Below are 23,927 nucleotides of genomic sequence, written 5' to 3'. Positions count from 1 at the left end.
TATTAAGGTTGTAACTAATAGATTAATTATTCATGTGATAGTAATCTTTCTTTTTATAAATGTGCTATTCTGATATAAGAAGTAACAGCTTCACTGTTATTTATTTTCATTTAGGCAGTAGAATGGCTAAGTGAACTTCTGGATGCTCTTCTTAAGACCCACATCAGATTGGGAGATGATGCTCAGGAAACAAAAGTTTTATTGGAAAAGCACAGAAAATTTGTTGATGTTGCACAGGTGCAGAACTGGTCATCTTCCTTTTCTACAGGCTCAATGTTTAAATAGCTTTCTGCATGATTGTAATGTAACTTAACCCTCCCAAGTCCAAGAAGGCTAGTTGTGTAAATCTAGAAATATCACAGGACAAAGAAAATGACAGCTGGTGCGTTGAAACTAGCCTACATAAACTTGAGGTTTATATTTTCCTGAATACAGGTTCTGTGTGCTCCCTCTGATTTATGATACCACTTAGGATATCATGGCATTTTTTTAGACAGTAACTGTTCATTGATGAAAGTTAATATTAGTAAATTAGTAATCCAAATTTCTTCATCTCACCAGTGTTAACAACACATTTTTTTGAGTGTTATAAGTATCTTATTTTATTTTCCCTAATAATTGAGTTCACATTGTAACAGTGTGGTGTGATTTCCTGTATGTTATATAAAGTGCCCGTATCCAACTGCTTGTTTTGAACAGTGAATGAGCAAACTTTTTTTTGGCCTGTGGAATTGAGCAGACTGGGGGTTGGTGGGAAGAACAGAATAAGAGAGGGAAGCCTAACAAGAAAGAAACTTACTAAAAATTAACTGAAAGTAGTATTTCCCTTTTATTATGTATGCATGCAGACAATCTGTAGTAATAAGTGCCAGTGGACTCATTCATTATGGACTTCTAATAGTATTGCTTAATTGTAACCACAGTCCTCCCACATACTTTCCCACCCCTCTATTCACAATACTTTTATTACAGTTGCATATTTACCTTTCTGTTTTAGAGCACTTATGACTATGGAAGACAGCTGCTGCAGGCCACAGTTGTTCTGTGTCAGTCTTTGCGCTGCACCTCTCGATCATCCGGGGACACACTTCCTCGACTCAACAGAGTGTGGAAACAATTTACAATAGCATCTGAAGAGAGGGTACACAGGCTGGAAATGGCTATTGCATTTCACTCTAATGCTGAAAAGGTTCGCTTTTTTAAAAATGTAGTTTCATTAGAATTTGTTTTCTGTGTTAAAAATGCATTATGGGAGTTCCCCTTGTGGCCTCACTCAGTGGGTTAAGGATCTGGCAGTGCTGTGAGCTGTGGTGTAGGTTGGCTACAGCTCCAATTTGACCCCTGGCCTACAAACTTCCATATCCCATAGGTATGCCCCTAAAAAGACCAAAAAAAAAAAAAAAAAAAAAAGAATGAAATAAAATGTGTTATTCTAATGATTAGTATGTTTTTTAAAAAATTACAGAAATTCCACTATTTGTTTAGATATGATATATTGTCTTAGTTCATATCAGATTCTTAGTAAGCTGCACCAGTGCTGGAGAAATTGAAAGCATCCAGCCATCCTCTCTCAACAGTGCTTCTCTCTTCGACACACCTGATGCCCAGAACGTCCTATATGTTCTTCGAGGGGTCATGACTCCCATCTGTTTCACTGTGCCAGAAGGGAAAGGGCTTTGGCAACTACTATTAATGTTCATAATTTTTTAAAAAGGTCACTTTGTAAATAATATTTAAAGTAGAGACTATCCAGCTAAAATTATGAGAATAAGTATTAAAAAAATGTTTTTGTGTGTTATTTTAAAAAATTTATTCTAGAATGTATTATCTAATGAATTCATAAGTCCCAGAAACCAGAAATGAAATATGCAGTGTTATTTGGGCAGATTTTCAATAGAACCTTTTACTGAACTACACAGTGAAAATTTACAGCATCCAAACCTTATATTTCCATTCCAAAGAAGAGCCTTACTAAGTAGTTAACTTTGTTTTGATCTTTTAATGATGAAGGGATGTTCAGTACAATTTAAGATATGAGAAGCCTAAGATGTAAATGTGATAGCCTTAGTCTGTAGAAAAGAAGTGATGTTTTCAGGAACCTCAGAAATTAAGCATTTTCTGTCTGTGTTATGCAGTACATCTGTTGGAAAATGTCCATAGTTAACTCTGAATTGCTCACTGAACTCCACAGGTCAGTGTTTTAGTTTAAAATGGGCCTAGTGATGATGAATGAAAGTATACAAAATGTTTTAACTTGTTTAGCTACTGATTAATGAAGACTTTCATTTAAGTATACAGTATTAACATAGAAAAGTTTAAAGCTCAAATGTTCTGCTCAGTGAATTTTCAGAGTGAGCACGCTTGTATGATCAGGGCGCTATTCAAACCACGGAATGTTACCAACACCCTACAGGCTCCCTGCCCTCTTTTAGTCACACTGCTTCTGCTGCCCATCCTGGGGTGACCCCGAGCCTGATTTCTTATACCACTGATAATGTTTTAGGATATTGATTTTAAAATGTATCTGCAAGGACATTTTAAAATCTAGCTCTCTTTAAAAGTTTATGTATTAGGATATTGATTTAAAAATGTATCTGCAAGGACATTTTAAAATCTAGCTCTCTTTTAAAAGTTTATGTAGGAGTGAATATGGTTGAGTTTTTCCATAGAAAATTAATGTTCCTATTTTTCCTTCTACATAGCCTTTATTATGCTTGAAATAAATTCAATTTATTATGCTTAAAATAAATTCAAATTAGTTATTTTATTATTGTGCTAACCTATGTAAAGCCTTTTGCTATCAGATATTATTTTCCTCTTGACTGTGTTCTATTTTATACCAGTAAGTATGAATATAATCACAGATATAAGCAAATTGTGTTGTATAGGGATTGTAAAAATATTTAAATTGAATCTAGAATTACAATATGAAAATGTCCTTTATGAGTAAAGCTGAAATCAACATAATTGGATTAAGTGTAATGGAAAAAGAAAGGTTGTAAGAAAAATGCTTGTTTTTCTTCTTCCCCAAATTTTGCAGTTTTTACTTGTAGGTAAATTTTTTAAATTACTATTTTTCATCTGAAGTGTATTTCAGATTCATAGCACATCTCACTTTAGACTACCCACACTTCACATGCTCACTAACACTATATACCAGTGGCAACTGCACTGAGTGGTGTGGATCAGTACCTATAGACTTAACTATTACAGATTATAGCATTTTTTCCTTTTTTAAAATTTTCTTTTGTACCATTTAAATGTAAATGCTAATAGTAAAAGAAAAGTACTAATAAGGACTGTAGAACTTCCTGTATTTGAATTATAACCTTATCAGTTTACATCAGTTAAGCAGAGCAGTTTTTAAAATAACCAAAGTTTCTAGCTAGGTTATCACATCACTCACGTGTTTATACTCTGAATAGATTATGTATGTATGTATGTATATTTTGAAGTCTGTAAGCTCTTTGAGGTCAAAATCTATTTCACATCCAAACTGCTACAGAAACATAAAGTAAGTGTGTTCAATAAATACTTAATGAATGAAAGAATATTATTATTTTTGGCCATGCCCACAGCATGTAAGCATTCCCAGGCCAGGGACTGAACCCATGTCACAGCAGCAACCCAGACTGCCACAGTGACAACGCCAGATCCTTAACCTACTGTGCCACAAAAGAATCCCCCAAATACTCCTACTTTCTTTTTTTTTTTTTTTCCTCTTGGTTGCACCTGACAGCATGCGGAAGTTCCCCAGCCAGGGATTGAACCAAGGATACTATTTCTTAAGCACAGTGTGAGCTTAGTTTCCAAACAGGTATTGTTTCTTTCTTGGAAATCACTATGGGCCTCTCTATTCTCCAATGATATTATTAATAGGAACTATGTGTTTCAATTTGTTAAATTTCTTGAACCATCTTTGTCAATAATCAGTCATTTATAGTGGCAAAGATGAAGATGCTAAGAATATAACACATTTAATCTACTAAATTTGCATGAACTTAATTCCCTTTCTATGTTCTTGATTGATGTTACACTTCTGTTTGTTGCAGATTTTGCAAGACTGTCCAGAAGAGCCTGAAGCTATTAATGATGAGGAGCAATTTGATGAAATTGAAGCAGTTGGGAAATCACTTTTAGATAGACTAACTGTTCCTGTAGTTTATCCCGATGGGTATGGTGCATGTTCTTATAATTTGTCTTTTTATCGGTAAGGTCTTAAAGTGATATCAAGAGAAGAAAGTCTCTTTTTAAAAAAGCCAAATAAACTAGGTATGGTTCATATCTTCCATTTCTACATTAAATTAGTTCAAAATGAAAAGAAATACATACTGGGCCCTTAACAACAGTAGCAGTTAGTACTTGCTGCTGTCAAGTATATTGCTTCTTGATAGCTTGCTGTAGAAGAAAAATCATTGACTAGGTTGACATCCTGGGTTCTAGCCTTGACTGTGATGATAGGGAGTTGGGTGACTTTGGGCTTCATTTGGAGAAGGGGCAGGGAAGGTACTGATGTTTAGTGAGCTCAGAATATATACCAAGCCCCAAGTTAAACATGTCACCTTTATCACTTTTGACCAAACAGTGCTAGGCCAGTATGATTATTTCTGATTTATAGGTGAAGAAACTCAAGCTCAGAAAGTTTAAGTAGGGTGCTCAGGATTTCACAGCATCTAATTACAATTACAATATAGTGTTAGTCTTATGGAATTAAAATATAGTCTTAAGTCTTTTGCTCCCAACCCACTCTCCTTTCATGGTCCTATATGGCATCTTAATTTCTTCATTTGTAAAACAGTAGGGTCGTGATTCCCACTTTCCATCTCAAATAGTCAATGATACAAATAAGAAATAGTTTCTTATAAATAAACATACCAGTAAATGAATCAGAGGGAGCTTTATCCCCAAGAAGCTAGACCCTTCTCAGTGAAAATAATTTAGAGGTAATCCACAGGATGTTTAATTCAAACAGTAGAGAAACCAAACCATTGAATGCAACTATCCTTACATTGTAATATATATAGTATATTGGATACAGTTGTGGACTCTGGAGCCAGATTTGTTTGGTTTAAATCTCAGCCCTGCTGCTTACTAGCTGTGACACATTGGGCAAGCCAGTGAACCTTTCTGTGCCTCAATTCTCTTATCCAAAAACAGGGATATATTATCCTTACCTCCTCAGGTTGTGGGGATGGGGGAATTAAGTGAACTAAATGTATGTAAACTACTTAAATCTGAGACATGGTAAGTGCCCCTACTACTGTGTCATGAACTTCAAATGATTATTTGGAATTGCTATGGAGAATATATAACTTTATTCCCATGAACAACTACTATTCATAATCTATACTTAGATAATTTCTAATCATACCTGAACTTAAACAATCAGAAGTAGCCTGAAGTCATGTTGTGTATCTCCAGTGTATAAAGGAAATCAAACTAAAGATGTATAAATTCAGCTGGTAACAATATTATCATGGCGCTTCTGGTTGTTCCATCCCCAGACACCCCCAAGCCCCATTCCTGTGTGTTGTAGCCAGTTGCTACAAAGTCAGTCTCTCATTCTACTCAGGTTGGCCTCCTGGGATCATCTACTGCTGGTATTTTTGCTTCAGCTTTCTCCTGTGTTCTGCAAATAGTTTGTGTGTCATCTTCATTTTTAAGATAAAAGAATAAGTTTCTGTACTCAAATTTCACAACTAATATTTCATTCCTTTTAAATGATACTTTTGAGCTATGTGAAGTTTGTCTGACAGTCAACCTAGTCAGATTTATCCTTTGTAACATTCTCCTAAAAAAAAATAAAGCAAATTAGATGGTCTCTCTGGATTCACTACTTGAAGACTTGGGTTCAAGTCCTTTTTCCACAGTGTGATCTTTCCTAGGCCTTAGTTTTCTTATCTAAAAAATGAATAGCTTAAACAGATTTTTTCCAAGAACTCTCCAAGTTCTAAAAGGTTCTGTGAGTCTGAATGCACTATCTTTGCAAATAGGATAAAATGAAATGACTTTACCTAAACACTCCCAAATGATGGCTTAACACTAATGGGTATTTTACTTACCAGCTGTGTTAGACAGTTGGTGTCCATAGCCCTTAGCACTGATGGGCACGTACAAATTTTAAAACTGTGTATGTGAATGGGATTAAGATGGTGGAATAAAAGGACTGGTGCTCAACTTCTCTTCTAAAAACAACAAAATTCACAACTAAAGACTGAGCATTCTTCACCCAAATGGACCAGAAACCTTAAAAAAGATACCTTACTCCAGAAGAAAAAGAGGAGGACACATCAAGAGGTAGGAGGGGCGATTTCGTGATGTAAACAACCCCATACCTCTTAGGTGGGAAGCCCCACAGGCTGGAAACTAACTGGTTCACAGAGACTCACCTGAAGGAGTGAGAGTTCTGAGCCCCACATCAAACTCTCACGTGTGGGGATCTGGCACTGGGAGAAAGAGCCCCTGGAGCATCTGGCATTGAAGGCCAGTGGGGCTTGTGCACAGGAGCTCCACGGGACTGGGGGAAATGGAGACCCCATCCTTAAAAGGCACACACAGACTTTCACATGCACTGGATGCCAGGGCAAAGCAAAGTCTCCATGGGAATCTGGGTCAAATCTGAATGCAGTTCCTGGAGGACATCCTGGGAAAACAGGGGTGAATGTGGCTTGTTGTGAGGGAAGGACACTGAAAGCAAAGCTCTTGGGAATATTCAGCAACCATGCCTTTCTCTGGAGGTGGCCATTTTGGGAAAATCTGGCCCCACCCATCAGTCAGCTGCTGAGAAGCCACATGGCAAACAACAACCCAGGTGGGATCACAGCCCCGCCCCTCAGTAAACAGGCTGCCTAAAGACCCCTCAGGCACAGAGCTGCCTCTAATCCCATCCAGAGACTAAGCCCCACCCACCAGAGGGATTAGAATCGGCTCCACCTACCAGGGGGCAGGCATCAGCCCCTCCCATCAGGAAGCCTACAGCAAGCCCCCATACTGACTTCAGCCACAGGGGGGCAGACATCAGAAGAAAGAGAGGCTACAATTCTATTATCACACCAAAAACCTATAAAAATGCAATGACAGAGGACTATAACTCAGATGAGGGAGAAAGGAAAAACCCCAGAACATCAGCTAAGTGATGAGGAGATTCTCAGCCTCCAGGAAAAAGACTTTAGACTGTTGATGCTGAAGATGATGCAAGACATTGGAAATAAACTGGAGGCAAAGATGGATAACTTACAGGAAACACTGAGCAAAGAGATACAAGATATAAAACTTAAACAAAAAGAGATGCAAAATACAATAACTGAAATAAAAAATTCACCAGAAGCAGCCAACAGCAGAATACAGGAGGCAGAAGAACGAATAAGTGAGGTGGAGGATGCATTAGTGGAAATTACGGATGTGGAACAGAAAAGAGAAAAAAGACTGAAAACAAATGAAGAGAGTCTTGAAGAACTCTGGGACAACATTAAACGCACCAACATTCGTATTAAAGGGGTGCCAGAAGGAGAAGAGAGGGAGAAGGGGACAGAAAAAATATTCCAAGAGATAATAGCCAAAAACTTCCCTAACATGGGGAAGGAATCACTCAAATCCAGGAAGCACAACGAGTACCATATAAAATAAACCCAAGGAGGAACACCCCGAGACACACATTAATCAAACTAACCAAAATTAAAGACAGAAAATCTTGAAAGCAGCTAGGAAAAAGAAACAAATAACATACAAGGGAACCTCAATAAGGTTATCGGCAGATTTTTCAGCAGAAACTCTACAGGCCAGAAGGAAGTGGCATGATATACTTAACGTAATGAAAGGAAAAAACCTCCAACCAAGATTACTCTACCCAGCAAGGCTCTCATTCAGATTTGAAGAAGAAATCAAAACCTTCACAGATAAGCAAAAGCTGAGAGAATTCAGCAACACTAAACTAGCCTTATGACAAATACTAAAGAAACTTCTCTAGGAAGAAAAGAACAAGAGAAGAAGGAAAAAAAAAAAAAAGCAGCAAAAGCAAATCCAAAGCAATTAATAAAATGGCAATAAGAACATACATATCAATACTTACCTTAAATGTTAGTGGACTAAACGCCCCAACCAAAAGACATAGACTGGCTGACTGGATACAAAAACAAGACCCATATATATGCTGTCTTCAAGAGACCTACTTCACTTCTACGGACACATACAAATTGAAAGAGGATGGAAGAAAATATTTCACGCAAACAGGGATCAGAAGAAAGCTGGAGTAGCAATACTCATATCAGACAAAATAGACTTTAAAATGAAGGATATTTTAAGAGACAAGGAAGGACATTACATAATGATCAAAGGATCAATCCAAGAAGAAGGTATAACAATTTTAAATATCTACGCACCCAACATAGGTTCACCACAATGTATAAGGCAACTGCTAACAACCTTAAAAGGACAAATCAACAATAACACAATAATAGTGGGGGACTTTAACACTTCACTTATAGCAATGGACAGATCAGCCAGACAGAAAAATCAATAAGGAAACACAGGCCCTGAATGATGCATTAAACCAGATGGACTTAATAGATATTTATAGGACATTCCATCCAAAAGCAACAGAATACACATTCTTCTCAAGTGCACCTGGAACATTCTCTAAGATTGATCATATTCTGGGCTACAAATCCAACCTCCGTAACTTTAAGAAAATTGAAATCATAATCAAGCATCTTTTCAGACCATGACACTATACAACTGGAAATCAACAATAAGAAAAAAACTGCAAAAAACACAAACACGTGGAGACTAAACAACATGCTACTAAACAACCAATGGATCACTGAAGAAATCAAAGAGGAAATTAAAAAATACCTAGCAGCAAATGACAACGAAGATACGACACTCCAAAACCTATGGGATGCAGCAAAAGCCGTTCTAAGAGGAAAGTTTATAGCAATACCAGCCCACTTCAGGAAACAAGAAAAGGCTCAAATAAACAAGCTAACTTGACATCTAAAGCAGCTCAAGAGAGAAGAACAAGCAAGACCTAAAGTTAGTAGAAGGAAAGAAATCATAAAGATTAGAGCAGAAATCAGTGAAATAGAAACAAAACCATAGAAAAGGTCAATGAAATGAAAAGCTGGTTCTTTGAAAAGATCAACAAAATTGATAAACCCCTAGCCAGACTTACCAGGCAAAGAAGAGAGAGGATTCAAATCAATAAAATTAGAAATGAAAAAGGAGAAGTAACAACAGATATCACAGAAATACAAAGGATCATAAGAGACTACTACCTGCAACTATATGCCAATAAAACGGAAAACCTAACAGAAATGGACAAATTCTTAGAAAAGTACAACCTTCCAAGACTCAACCAAGATGAAAAATTGCAGAGGAAGGGAAACTCCCAAGTTTATTCTATGAGGCCACCATCACCCTGATACCAAAACCAAAGATACCACAACAAAAGAAAACTACAGGCCAATTTCACTGATGAACATCGATGCAAAAATACTCAACAAAATCCTAGCAAACCGCATACTCAATACATTAAAAGGATTGTACGTCATGGTCAAGTGGAATTTATCCCATGGATGCCAGGGTTCTTCAGTATCTGCAAATCCGTCAGTGTCATAACACCACATTAACAATCTGAAAAATAAAAACCATGTGATCTTCTCAATAGACGCAGAAAAAGCCTTTGACAAAATCCAACACCCATTTCTGATAAAAAACCCTTCAGAAAGTGGCCATAACAGGAACCTACCTCAATATGATAAAGGCCATATATGACAAACCCACAGCAAACATCATTCTCAATGGTGAAAAGCTGAAAGAATTCCCGCTGAGATCAGGAACAAGACAAGGATGTCCGCTCTCGCCACTACTCTTAAACATAGTTCTGGAAGTCAGAGAGGTAAAAGAAATAAAAGGAATCCAAATTGATAAGGAAGAAATAAAACTATCACTATTTGCAGATGACGTGATACTATACCTAGAGAATCCTAAAGACTCTACCAGAAGACTGTTAGAGCTCATCCACGAATTTGGCAAAGTTGCAGGATACAAAATTAATACACAGAAATCGACAGCATTTGTATACACTAACAATGAAAGAGCAGAAAAAGAAATTAGAGAAGCAATCCCGTTTAGCATTGCGTCCAGAATAAAATACCTAGGAGTAAACCTACCTAAAGAGACAAAAGACCTGTACTCTGAAAACTATAAGCCACTGATGAAAGAAATCAAAGATGATATAAATAGATGGAAAGATATACCAAGCTCGTGGATTGGAAGAGTTAATATTATCAAAATGACTATACTACCTAAGGCAATCTACAGATTCAATGCAATCTCTATCAATGACATTTTTCACAGAACTCGAACAAAATATTTTAAAGTTTGTTTAGAAGCACAACAGACCCAGACTAGCCAAAGACATCCTGAAAAAGAAAAATGGAGCTGGAGGAATCAGGCTCCCGGACTTCAGACTATACTACAAAGCTACAGTCATCAAAACTGTATGGTACTGGCACAAAGACAGAAATACAGATCAGTGGAACAGGATAGAAAGCCCAGAATTAAACCCACACACCTACAGCCAACTCATCTATGACAAAGGAGGCAAGGATATACAATGGAGAAAGGACAGCTTGTTCAGTAAGTGGTGCTGGGAAAACTGGACAGCCACAAGTAAATGATAGAAATTAGAACACTCCCTCACACCATACACAAAAATAAACTCAAAATGGATTAAAGACCTAGATATAAGACCAGACACTATCAAACTCTTAGAGGAAAACATAGGCCAAACTCTTTCTGACATAAACGACAGCAACATCTTCTCAGATCCATCTCTTAGAGTATTGACAATAAAAACAAAAATAAACAATGGGACCTAATCAAACTTAAAAGTTTCTGCACAGCAAAGGAAACCCTAAACAACATGAAAAGACAACCCACAGAATGGGAGAAAATCTTTGCAAGTGAATCAACTGACAAGGGATTGATCTCCAAAATTTACAACTTCTGCAGCTCCATACCAAAAAAACAAACAACCCCATCCAAAAATGGGCAGAAGATCTAAACAGACAGTTCTCCAAAGAAGACATAAATATGGCCAAGAAACACATGAAAAGATGTTCAACATCACTCATTATTAGAGAAATGCAAATAAAAACCACTCTGAGGTACCACCTTACACCAGCCAGAATGGCCATCATCCAAAAGTCTTATGAACAATAAGTGCTGGAGAGAGTGTGGAGAAAAAGGAACCCTATTACACTGTTGGTGGGATTGTAAATTGGTGCAACCACTGTGGGAAGCAGTATGGAGATGCCTCAGAAAACTAAACATAGAACTACCATTTGATCCAGTAATCCCACTCCTGGGCATCTATCCAGAAGAAACCATGACTGGCAAAGACACATGTACTCCAGTGTTCATTGCAGCACTATTTACAATAGCCAAGACATGAAAACAACCTAAATGTCCATTGACAGAGGAGTGGATCAAGAAGATGTGGAACATATACACAATGGAATATTACTCAGCCATTAAAAAGAACAAAATACTGGCATTCTTAGCAACATGGATGGACCTAGAAACTATCATGCTAGGTGAAGTCAGCCGTACAATGAGACACCAACATCAAATGCTTTCACTGACATGTAGAACTTGAAAAAAGGACAGACGGAACTTCTTTGCAGAACAGATGCTGACTCACAGACATTAAAAAACTTACGGTCTCCGGAGGAGACAGTTTGTGGGGGTGGGAGGATGTGCTTGGGCTGTGGGATGGAAATCCTGTGAAATGAGATTGTTATGATCATTATACAACTACAGATGTGATAAATTCATTTCAGTAATAAAAAAATAAAGTAAGTAAAGGAAAAAAATAATAAAATTAAGGAAGGCAATACTGGAAAAAGAAATAAAATAAAACTGTGTATATGGGCCCCAAGCTGAAAGCAGAACATCTCTATTGTTGCATTATTTGGTTAATTGAGATTATCACAAGTGCACATAAGAGTATTTATACCATTAATATATTTTTCTCAACATGTTTTACTATATTTTATGACATTTTAAAAAATGTTTCTCCTGCCGAATTGCTACGCAAAGATAAACAGTATGGTCTACAAATGAACTAACACCGTATCATGTAGGTAATTTTTATAGTAATTTTTGCTTCCTTTGGCGTTCACTGCAGTCAGCGAATTTGTGTTAATCTGATTGGGATTTTTCTGTTTTGATTTTTAGAACTGAACAGTATTTTGGGAGTCCAAGTGACATGGCTTCTACTGCAGAACACATCAGAGACAGGATGAAACTAGTTAGTCTCAAAAGGCAGCAGCTGAGACATCCCGAAATGATGGCTACGGAGAGCTAATAGCTGCCTTCTTTCCCCAGATCTGCAGTTCACAGTCCCGCATGGAGTCGGCATACTACAACATGAGCTACGATACTTTTAAGATGCATTTCACAGCCAGGATAAGCCTCATTTCTTTCCATTACACATTTCTCTCCACATGTTAAAACCTTGTTACTACCAAGGCATAATTATGTAACATACTTTGAGACCATAGACTCCAAGTATCTTAAAAGAAAGAACTGTAAACATTGCACTGAAAACTTGCTTTAAAGCTTTACCTGACCTGTCAGTTTGTAGATGAACAACTGATAATAAGCTTTGAATGGTGCTAATAAGAGTTTAGGAATTCTCTATGTAAGAAATGATTGCCCCTCCTCCCCAGGTGATGTAGTAAATTTAGACTATAGTTAAACTGTTACTAGTAGGTAGTGGTGTCCTCAAAATTTTACTTTGTAATTCTTCACAACTGATTATTTTTATTGTGTCAGTATGAAGGAAAGGTTCAGATTTTTGATATATTCATTAAAAGGCATTTTTTATTTGTTTTGATAATGTATTAAAAGTTGTTTGTGCTTAATAAAAGACTTCTTTTAAACATCTTATTTAATTTGGTGGTTACATCCTGTTTCCAAACATGAGTGCCTTATTTAAAATGGCATTCTTAGGATTGTGAGGATGGTTTAGTATTTGTTTTTTCATGTTGGTTGCATGTGTTTTAGCCAGGAGATTCATATGTAAGCATGTATATATAATAAATAAGCATGTTTTATCATGGAAAATAATTGTGAAGAACAATTTAGATCTTTAAGAACTTATGAATAATGGAATTATTTCTAATTTTTCTCTTCCTCAACTTGAAAAATGTTATGCAAATTATTTACTACTTTGAAGATATTTTGTTTTGGGGGGAGGAGGGCTAGGGAAGAAGGCATACATAGTTACTTAGGTGTAATCCTTTATATCAGAGTAATCTTTCTCAGACTAAAATAGCAATTGTTAATAAAATGTAATTTCTCATGATAGATTAGAAGCAAGATTCTGAAGTAGTATAACAAAAATTATACAACTCTTTTAGAAATAAAATTTGTAAAATGTTAGTGCTTTTAAGTTTATATTAAGTTTAAGTGAAAAAATTTCATATAATGTGTTAATTTTTATTTCAGAAAATGTTTTGAGAAAGATTAAAAATAATTTTGTAGTCTGTGATCAATACAAAATTATGCAAAGAATTGTATGCTGGTTCCTTTTCGTTGTCTACAGAAATGCTCATGTATCTTCCAATGCAAAAAAAACTCACCCTGAGCCTGCCAGTTTCTCCAGTGTTCTTCACTGCTGGACTCTGGAAAAATCCATATTCATCGCCCCATATCCTCATCTCTCACTGCTCAGCACCTTGCCATCTGGTTTTACACAGCACTGTGGTGTAACAGTTCTCAGTGGGCTCCCAGTTCCCAAACTGAATGATTTTTTTTTTTCCTCAGGCTGCCTCCCTTTTCCTTCTCTGTCTCTGTAGCATTTATACCATTGAGCAACCTTTCCTAGACAGTGTCTCCTCCCTCCAAGATGTTTTTCTCGCCGTAACTGAGTCCAATCACATAACTCTTACTTAAAATGCATCTACTAAAATGTGCTCGCTCAGATTCTGTCTTCAGCATGCTTCTGGAGGTATCTCATCCTTAAAGTTTCTGTTTCATCCCAGTGTCCTGCGTTAAGTATTTGGTTCAGAATTCTAAACCTGTGCTTTTGACTACCTGCTTGCCATGTCAACCTAGACGAAGTTATTTATCATATTTTTCACCTTCTCTTTAGAGTAATTTTAGTTAAAGATGCATCTAGTTTTAATAATCAGATGTGCCAGAAAATCTGGGGGACACATTCAACTGCTCCCTTTTATGCTGCCACTGCTTCTGAGAACATCCAGGGAGTTTTTTCTATATTTGATAATGCTCTCAGTCTTTTAGGACTTAACTTCTATGAGTCTGAACTTTTGAGATTCTTCATTTCCATCTTCATGATGGTGCTAACCACATGCTACAGTTGTTTGTGTCTGTACCTGCTCCATTATCAGCTCTTTTGAGGGCAGGAATCCTATGAGACTGACTTCTCCCATTCCCAGCCTTTTGCTCATGCGTGATAGTCGCTCATTTCCCCTATACACGAATGGTCTTTGGTAAGCATCAGTAGTAATCCCTCTTATATTGTAGTCTGAAGTATGTTTTAAACAGATTTCCTAAAGTTAGGACTGGCTTATGAGTGAATCTACTTATTAGGAAGTCTTGGTATTTTAGATAGATATTAATTTAGATATTTAGTTACACTCAATATCTGTTTCTTCTACTGAATTTCACAGTAATTAGAATGTTTTTATTAAGACTCTGCCAGAAAGGAACTGGATTGTAAGTAATGAGACTCTTTAGTTCTACCATCAGCTCACCTACTTACTGTCAAATGAGCTCATTTTTAGGTGCCTTAAGCTGTCCTGCCTACAGCAAAAGTGAAATAAGGCACATCTGAACATGTTTGTAACTTGAGTATTTCAAATGAAGATGAATATGCTTTTAACGTAAATATTGTTGCTTTTCATTTGTAACTTTGCTCTACTTTCTATATGTATATCCATATGCGCACAGGCAGTTGTGAATGAAAACTCAACAATGCGCTAATGATTTTTTTCATAAGGCCACAGTACCTGTTGAAGGACTGTGAAGGAAGTGATTGCATCTATTTGAAATGATCAATTCTTTGTGCATCATAAATTAACATTGGCCAACAAATATAACAGAGAAAGAATGATCATTTCTAACTGGTGTTTAGTTTACCACAGCTTTCCACATTACTTTAGTGCATCTCAGGGAATTATTGAAATCTGAATTGGGCTAGCTTTGTTTGGTGTTGGTTTTTTGGTTTGGGTTTTCTTTTTGTCTCCAAGTCATTTGTTCGCTCCCATGTAAGCTCAATATTGAAGGGTAGTTTTGGCATCTGTTCTTCACAGGTCTAACCCAGTAGAGTTATGGTGCAAAGATAGGAACTTCATTTCAGATAAAATTGACTTTATTCCTAGTCCTCATTGTAGGTGACCTTATTCTACTATGGTGACTTATTGGCAATATTGATGAAACTGCCAAGCCTCCCAGCTAGGATGTTGATGGTCATTCTAGGCCTCCTTGAAGTGTAGAAGGTTGGATACTTCTCTTACCCTTTAAGCCTTTAAATTGGCCAGTACTTGCAAGTGTTACATAGTATTAATGTGTTTGTTGTTTCATTACCCTGTCAGTTGATGTATGGGATATACTATTGATTGTGTTATTATTGTTAGTGGCATACTCCTTAAGATGAACCTGATAATTAATTTTGTAATAGTGCTGAGTAAATCATACACAAACTCATTGTACCCAATGGCATGATTATGACATTAGTTGACCCTATCTCACCGTACTGTCTGAATTTGGAGAAAATTCAGAATTCTCTACTGCATTGTAAGTTCCTTGCCAGAGAGACTGAAAGTTACTGTGTACTTTTCTCATCCTCATAGAACCATAGTAAAATACTGTGGTTTCTGAAAACTAAACATATTATAGCTGCTGAAGTCCCTCCACATCTTGAGCATATTGAAAATGGCATAGGAAATTAACATAAGTAAATATCATCAATGACAGGAGTTACATGATTGGCGTGCCTTTGCTTAAACCCTGAAAGGAAAAGTTCTCTAAGAAGATTGCCTAGAACGTAGCTGACCAGTTAGCCTAATCAGCAAATTTAACCAGTGTTAACTTGAAGTTCTAAAAATAAAAAGCTGCAGTTGGGAGTGGAAAATAATGCTTCAGAGTATGTAGGGCAATAAATACCTTGATGAGGCAAAATGAAGTACAGATTTAACAGCTGACATTATTTGACTTCAGTATGTACTACATAAAATCTAGGTTTAGCTAATGTACAGAATGGCAAGGATAGTAAAAAAAAGAGCATAAAGGCTCAAATAAGAACTGTAGTGAATATAATGTAAAGAGTTCAGAGTTTAAATACCTGTTTTCAAAATTGGGCTTTGCTGTTTACTCACCTTGGTTAAAAAAAAAAAATGCTAAACTTCTCTGGATCTGTAAAATGCAGAAATCATATGAAATAATTTCAAGAATGAAGTACAATCATGTTAAAATGTAATTCGAAATTGAAGGTATTACTACTATAATCTTTTCAGACTAGAACAGGGAGTGTGATCTAATCTTGCTCTTGTCCCAGATGATAGTCATGGGGTCATGGGAGAAAGGGAACATTGTGCTCATCTCCCAGTGCTCTGTTCTCCTCCATCCATAACTGCATCCTGAAAATACCCAGAGTGGCGTCAGCTCATCAGTCAATAGCAAGACTTAAATCTGACAAATTAACTCTTACGGCAGGCTGATAGGCCAGTCAGATGGAGGACAAGTGAGGCATATCATCTACTTTGAGGTTGACAGGAAACCATCACAATTCCATTAATAAGTAAGAAAGTTAGGAAAAGTCCATACTCAGACTGGATCTTAGTGAGTTGGCACCAACTTGTAGAAAGAAGAGCAGGAATCTGACCAGCTTTGTGCTGTGATAGAGAAGAACAATCTTGTAAACCTGGGCAGTGATAAAAACAACAACAAAAAAAGACTGGTCCTGTAATGGAGACTGATAGAACTAAGGGTGCTCCATGAAATGTTAATACATTTTACATTTAAAAAGGCTCATAGATATGATGCTGAATAACATGACTTATATTTTAAAGCAGACTTGTGACAAAACTAGTCTGTGTTCTTCCAGATAAAACAGAGCCTGTACTAGGACATGAAAACTTAGAGATCACAAGAAAAGCCAGAACTAAGACCACATAGTTTGACAGCAGTAAGTAGACTTTTAAAAAGTTTATAAGTTAAAAAGATGATTTTTGTTAGAAAACTCTTAGGAGGTAATACACAAAATACCCACATATAATGATACAGGAATTCTTAGCGAATAACTGAAAATCGTTATCAACTTTATTTTTATTTTGTATTTTTATTTTTGCTTTTCAGGGCCACACCTGCAGCAAATGGAGGTTCCCAGGCTAGTGGTCAAACCCGACCTGTAGCTGCCGGCCCACGCCACAGCCACAGCAACGCAGGACCCAAACGGCGTCTGTAACCTACACCACAGCTCGTGGCAACACCAGATCCCCAACCTGCTGAGTAAGGCCAGGGATCGAACCTGCATCCCCATGGATGCCCATCAGATTTGTTAACCACTGAACCACGACAGGATTTCCAGGTTACCAACTTCAGATATGAGTGGTGGTGTTATGGGTCTTAAGTCAGGCATGTGGAAAACTATTTCTGACACAAGGCTATTGAAGCCTAAAGCCTTTCTTAGTGAATCTCAAGGTGTCACCATAGAAATATTTACAAATCATATGCCATTTCTTTAGAATGTCCCCAAATGTTTCCCTCCTTGAAGAGACAGGAGGATGACTCGGGTGTCCTTCCATTCAGAAATAGGGGCCTGTTCACTGTGATCAAGCCTCACATCGCATTTTGGGTGTATACATCTTTTCCGTTACAGCTACCTGGTTGTTCCTTAGTTTTAGTAGTCAGGGTGAAAATGTCTATGCTTGATTTTTCCCTCAAGACTGTGTTTTCATCTTAACTCTTATGTTAGTCTATAGAACCAACAATTAGCTCAGAATATACAATCAATCAGTATATGCATTACATTTTTTTAAGTTGTGAGGAGATTGAAATATCACTTTGACAGTTTTTAGCCAGCATAGATTTGAGAACTGATTGCCCATCTCATACTCAGGAATATCTTTTCACAAGCTCTTTAGTTTCCAAGTTGACATTTTTGGGAAGAATTTGATGAGTATGTTGCTATGAGATCAAGCAACAGTGGCATTATTTCATAAGCATTGCACTCTTGATTTCTCTGTTTATAATAAAATTTTTCAAAAATAAAATTATATAGAATGTTCATCCAGTCGATAGTTAGCACTAACTATGCTTTATCACATCTATTCATACATCAATTCATCAATCCAGATTATTTTTGATGCATTTTAAATTGCAAAAAGCTGCATACTTCCTGCACCAGCATACATATCATTAACTAGAGTTCGATATTTGCTTACATTTTTATCATGATCTAAAATTAGCATACAATGAAATGCATAAATCTAAAATGTGTATCTGTTGGGTTTTGGGAAATGCATACAGTGCTATCAAAATAAAAGATGTTATCCGAAAATTCCCACATGGCCCTTTCTAATCAGTCTTTGTCTCACCCCACCCCCATAGGCCACCACTATTCTTTTTTCTACCATAAATAAGATTTGTCTCTTCTAGATCTTTGTGTAAATAGTTACACAGCAAATACTCTTTCTAGATAGCTTCTTCACTTACCATGTTTTAGAGATTTATCCATGTGACATTAATAGTTCATTCCTTTTTAATTGCCGACTAGTATTCCATTGTATGATTATATTACAGTTTATCCATTCTCCTATTTATAAATACCCAGACTGTTTCCAGTACTGGCAATTCTAAATAAAGCTGCTATGATTATTCTTAATATAGTCTTTTGTGAATATAGGCTTTCGTTTCTCTTGGATGAATTCCTAGGATTAGAATTTCTGTGTTACAGGGTAGTTTTCAAAGAAACTGCCATACTCTTTTTTCAATGTGATTGTGCCGTGTCCTGGATTTCCACTATATTTTGGATGTGTAGAAAAGTGTGAACTATTTTTATGAATCATATTTGAAATATTAGAAGTGGGTTTGGGATAGAAATGGCATTGTTCACAGTTGGCAGTTGGTGTTATTTGAGGAAAACAGATGCCTGTCTGCCCAAAACAGCACCCCAGGTGGTTCCTACTCCTGAAATTTTAGCATTCATTTCACTCCTTGAAAGATTAAAGCACTTACCCAAGTGTAGTGATGAAATTAACTAGAAGATACAGCACTGGTTTATGTTACTAACTTTTGCCACCCACTTGCTGTAGGTAAAATAAGACTGATAACTGAACAGTAAAGATTACTTCTGTTCAATGGGGGCAGAAGGGATAGTAGAAAACAGGTACTGCTAGTCAGTCACAGGTACAGCATTGTGAGAGAACCATCGGGATGTGAAAAATCCCCCAAATGGGGTGGGGAGAATTCTACCTCACAGTTGTGCATAAGGGATAGCTATGTTTTTTGCAGGACATTTTAGCCTTTACAAATCATATTTTCAATATTGTCTTTTTATTCAGTACCACCCAGCTATAGTTATTTCACACCGCAGTGATTTTTATCCCCTTTGTCTTATCCTTCCCTCCTATTCTACTACAAATAGCAGTTATCTGTATAAGCCTATAAAGTTATTGTCATATGTATGTTTTCAGTGTTTGTGTTCAAAAATATCTGTGTATAGTTCATCCAGTCTTTACTATTTGATTTTTAAGGGCTGGGATATTTGGCTTCTACTGTAAATCCTTATAATGTTCCATACACATTGTAAATGCAATAAAAATGTTTAAAAATATAATTAATGGCAGCATATTTTGATATGTTTTTCTTTGATATGTTATCGCTTTGGACAACAAGTTTGGTTCCTGTCAATAAGATTGTTCACTAAAGCTAGGGAGAATTAAGTCACACTGGTTATAACATAATCCTACGATTCTGCATCTTTTTTTTTTTTTTTTTTTTTTTTTTTGTCTTTTGTCTTTTTTTGTTGTTGTTGTTGTTGCTATTTCTTGGGCCGCTCCCGCGGCATATGGAGGTTCCCAGGCTAGGGGTTAAATCGGAGCTGTAGCCACCGGCCTACGCCAGAGCCACAGCAACGCGGGATCCGAGCCGCGTCTGCAACCTACACCACAGCTCATGGCAACGCCGGATCGTTAACCCACAGAGCAAGGGCAGGACCGAACCCGCAACCTCATGGTTCCTAGTCGGATTCGTTAACCACTGCGCCACGACGGGAACTCCCGATTCTGCATCTTTGAATTATTACTCAAATTATTTTTTATAAAACTTTAATTTTTTTTTCTGACAATATTCTCTAAAATATTTGATTAAAACAAAAATGTAACTCCTTTGTTCCGAAATAGTTGGGAGTCTTAGAAGATAGAAGATAAACACACTTACCCTTGTGCTTGTCCTTCCTTCTTCAACAGCCCCCTTCCCACCTTCCCACATGCTTGGCACAGAAACTCAGGGCTTTCTTAAGTCCTACATTGTCAGAAATTGTTAAGTTATCATCACAGTAGGTAGTGGTTAAATATCTTTTGTTCCTAACGAGTAGTCTGTTTTTAAGATTGAAAAGATGAATGTGTATTTAAGGCTGGGGAATGCATATCAGAACAAAGTTAGCTATATTTAAAGTAATACAATTAATAATAGCAGCTCTAGGAAGCTCCCCTTGTGGCTCAGCAGGTTCAGAACCTGACTAGTATCCATGAGGATGCAGGTTTGATCCCTGGCCTCACTCAGTGGGTTAAGGATCCAGCGTTGCTGTGAGCTGTGGTGCAGGTCGCAGACATGGCTCAGATCTGGTGTTGCTGTGGCTGTGGTGTAGGCCAGCAGCTGCAGCTCCAATTATACCCCTAGCTTGAGAATTTCCACGTGTTGGATGCATGACTCTAAAAAACAAACAAACAAACAAACAAAAAAATAGCAGCTCTAGAATGGCTCCCAAGAATTTACAGTTGCTGAATTTGGAAGTCGGCAAGTCCTATGCCTTGTCCAAGTTAAGTACATATGACTGACAATTCAACATACAAACAAAAGAGGAATGTGAGAATGTACCTTTATTTTCATTTTACTAGTTAGTGTATCCAAACTCATCTCTAGATTTCCCATTAGACACTTGATGCATCCACAAAGTTGTTCTACTTTCTGCATAAAATCTACCCACAAGTATTCTCATAAGCATAAATTCTTACATGAAAGTTAAAATGAGTGCAAGAAATACTCAGTTTTTGCTAGGGCTGAGAGGAAGAGAATTACAGTGATAAGTCAAAATTATCTAACAAAGCATAGATGGAAAAACTGGGGGAAAAGTAAGCATAAAAGCTAGTTTGTGACCATGGTAAAATAAAATGTAATGGTTAATGAATCATACTCCTTAATTAAATAGCTTTGTGCTATACCAGCTATAACTTAGCTACCTTTGGAGGTTTACCTTCCACTTAAAGAATCTAGTCCTAAAAAGATTCAGTTATAAAAATCTTTATAAGAACAAAAAATTGAAAATAACACAAAGGTTTGAATAAATTTATCCTCTAAGAATATTATGTTCTTATAGAAGTATATTTGTTAAAAGTGGTAAAAGTCTATTGAAAAGGAAAGATGTTTATGATATATTACTAGGTTAAAAAAAGGCAAAGGCAGACTCCAAAACTGTAGAAATAATATGATCCATTTTATAAATAAAAATAACCTTTTATAGAATTTGAATAAGTTTATCTTTGAAATGCAGAATTAGTAGATCATCATAATTTTCTTATATTTGTTACTTTTTTCTGTTACCATTTCTGTTTAAAGTAAAAATTTGTTACTTTTTTCTGTGTATATTTAAAGAGCTAAATATAAAATGTTTAGCAATTATGTTCTAAAATATCTATTGCAACAAGATAAAGTAGGAAAAAATACATATAGAAAGCTGGGAGGACAGAATTTTAAAACAAATCAATATTTTTTTATTTTCAAAATGATATAAAACAGTCTCATTGAAGTCTTAATGTCTGAGATATATAAGATAATGTGCATTGAAATCTGCTTACATCCTCTTCAAGTCTCATTTCATGCAAAATATTTTGTGTAGGACAAAACTCCATTTTAAGAATGGACAAGCAAAGAAGATACTCTGTATGGAGGTATCCGTGATAACTCTTGCTGCAGGTTGATGATAATGAAGACAGTCCTGGATTGAAGGGTTCCTCCAAATCCTGAAGATAAGTAATCTTGCCAGTGTCTATTCTTAGTCAAAATAAAGACTGGGAGAGAACATTAATGAGTCAGTACCAACCCTCAACCTTCCTCTTTCTAATCCATTTTATTCTTGTATCTGGAACACTCCTTATGGGACTATTAGTTGTACCCAGTCTACAGTTGCATCTCTGGGGAAGTCCTGTATTAATGACAGGACCAGGCTTTCCTTGAGTATTCTGTTATGACTAAGAAGACGTCAAAATGATTAAAATACAATTGGTTTTCAGCTGCTTTGTGGATTAAGCAAACTACTCTGTTGGATGACCTAGAAATTTAGTTAGTATTAATATATTCCAAGTTGTTAACAACTGACCTATAGATTTTTAGAACATGTCTAATTCATTAGTTGGAAACTGCTTTTGTTCTATGAAAATATTTAGTGCTCATAAACCATAAAGATATCTCTCTAGTACTTAAGATATAAACATAGATTAAGTGTCAAAGGAGGAACATAGATATATTTTAAACATGCAGTTAAAACTAGAACATGTGTTCTGGGTCAATGATTATCAAACCAGACTGTACCTACAATCAGCTGGAGATCTTATTAAAATGTGGGTTGTGATTCAGTTAAGTCTAGGGTAAGACCTGAAGTTCTGCATTTCCAAATGGTTACCAGGTGTTAATGCTGCCTATCGGCAGATCACACTTTAAATGGCAAGATTCTAGGATATCTTTTATAAAAAAATTGAGTATATGGGTTTTCCAAAGGCAGTATCTGATCATCTTTCAAATTATCTAATTTCTGTAATTTTATTTATTTTTATTATTTTTTTATTTTATTTTATTTTTGGCCACACTGCGTCATACAGAGTTCCCAGGCTGAGAATCAGATCCAAGCCTCAGTTGTGACATACTCTACAACTGGGTCCTTTAACCTGCTGTGCCTGGCCAGGGGTCAAACCTGTGTCCTGGCATTGTAGAGATGCTGCCCATCTGGTTGTGGGAACTCCTAGATTGTGTATTTTAAATAACAGAAGGTAGAGATGGAGTTCCCACTATGGCACACTGGGTTAAGAATCTGACTGCAGCAGTTTGGATCACTCCAGAAGTGCAGGTTTGATCCCTGGCCCAGCGCAGCAAGTTAACAGATCCAGCATTGCCACAGCTGTGATGTAGGTCACAGCTATGACTCATACTCAATCCCTGGCCTGGGAACTTCCATATGCCATTGGTATGGCCATAAATTTAAAAAAAAAAAAAAAAGGAAAGAAAAAAATGTAAAGGTGACATTTTGGGGAGCATGTTAAATAATTCTGGGAATATCAGAAGTCAAATATATTTATGAAATCACCAGATTCATAAAACACACATCCTATATAAGTTAAATTTTAGCAAATTCAAAACAGAGTGGAGCCTGAAATAACATTTCTGTTATCTCATTATTGACTGATGATTATGGTAAACTATGCCTTTTTGCTTTATTCTTTAAAATTCAGTTTAAATATAAGAAAGTGTAGTTATTGTCTTTAAAAAGTATCCTAGGAAATAGGAAAATATGTTGAAAGTGAAAACTGCCCATAATTCATCAATGTAGAAAACATACAGGTAATATTTGCTGTGTTTCCTCTGTATTTTACCTAACAATATTATACCATTATTCAACTTTA

The 23,927-nt window shown here is 36.4% G+C and overlaps 1 protein-coding gene across 21 annotated transcripts in view; it reads left to right on the top strand.

Moving 5' to 3' along the window:
- The window catches only part of SESTD1 (SEC14 and spectrin domain containing 1), a 133,899-nt gene extending 109,972 nt beyond the window's left edge, over positions 1-23,927 (top strand). For 14 of the 21 annotated variants that reach the window (XR_014829846.1, XR_014829843.1, XR_014829847.1 and 11 more), the window contains 4 exons: positions 115-237; positions 998-1,189; positions 4,053-4,174; positions 12,241-13,581. Coding sequence is in view for 16 of the 21 variants with exons in the window: in XM_021075320.2 (XP_020930979.1) it covers positions 115-237; positions 998-1,189; positions 4,053-4,174; positions 12,241-12,370 (567 nt within the window). In the remaining 5 variants the exon portion in view is untranslated. Of the gene's footprint in view, positions 1-114; positions 238-997; positions 1,190-4,052; positions 4,175-12,240; positions 13,582-22,150 lie in introns of those variants that run through there. The other 7 variants (XR_014829844.1, XM_084999993.1, XM_084999997.1 and 4 more) reach the window with 2 other exon arrangements.

This window comes from Sus scrofa, chromosome 15, assembly GCF_054392235.1.
Source record: "Sus scrofa isolate SSC_HxYL_T2T_F1_AM1 chromosome 15, Sscrofa_HxYL_maternal_Yorkshire_Landrace_v2.0, whole genome shotgun sequence".
In the NCBI taxonomy this organism is placed as follows: domain Eukaryota; kingdom Metazoa; phylum Chordata; class Mammalia; order Artiodactyla; family Suidae; genus Sus; species Sus scrofa.
This window is presented reverse-complemented; position numbering and strand designations above follow the sequence as displayed.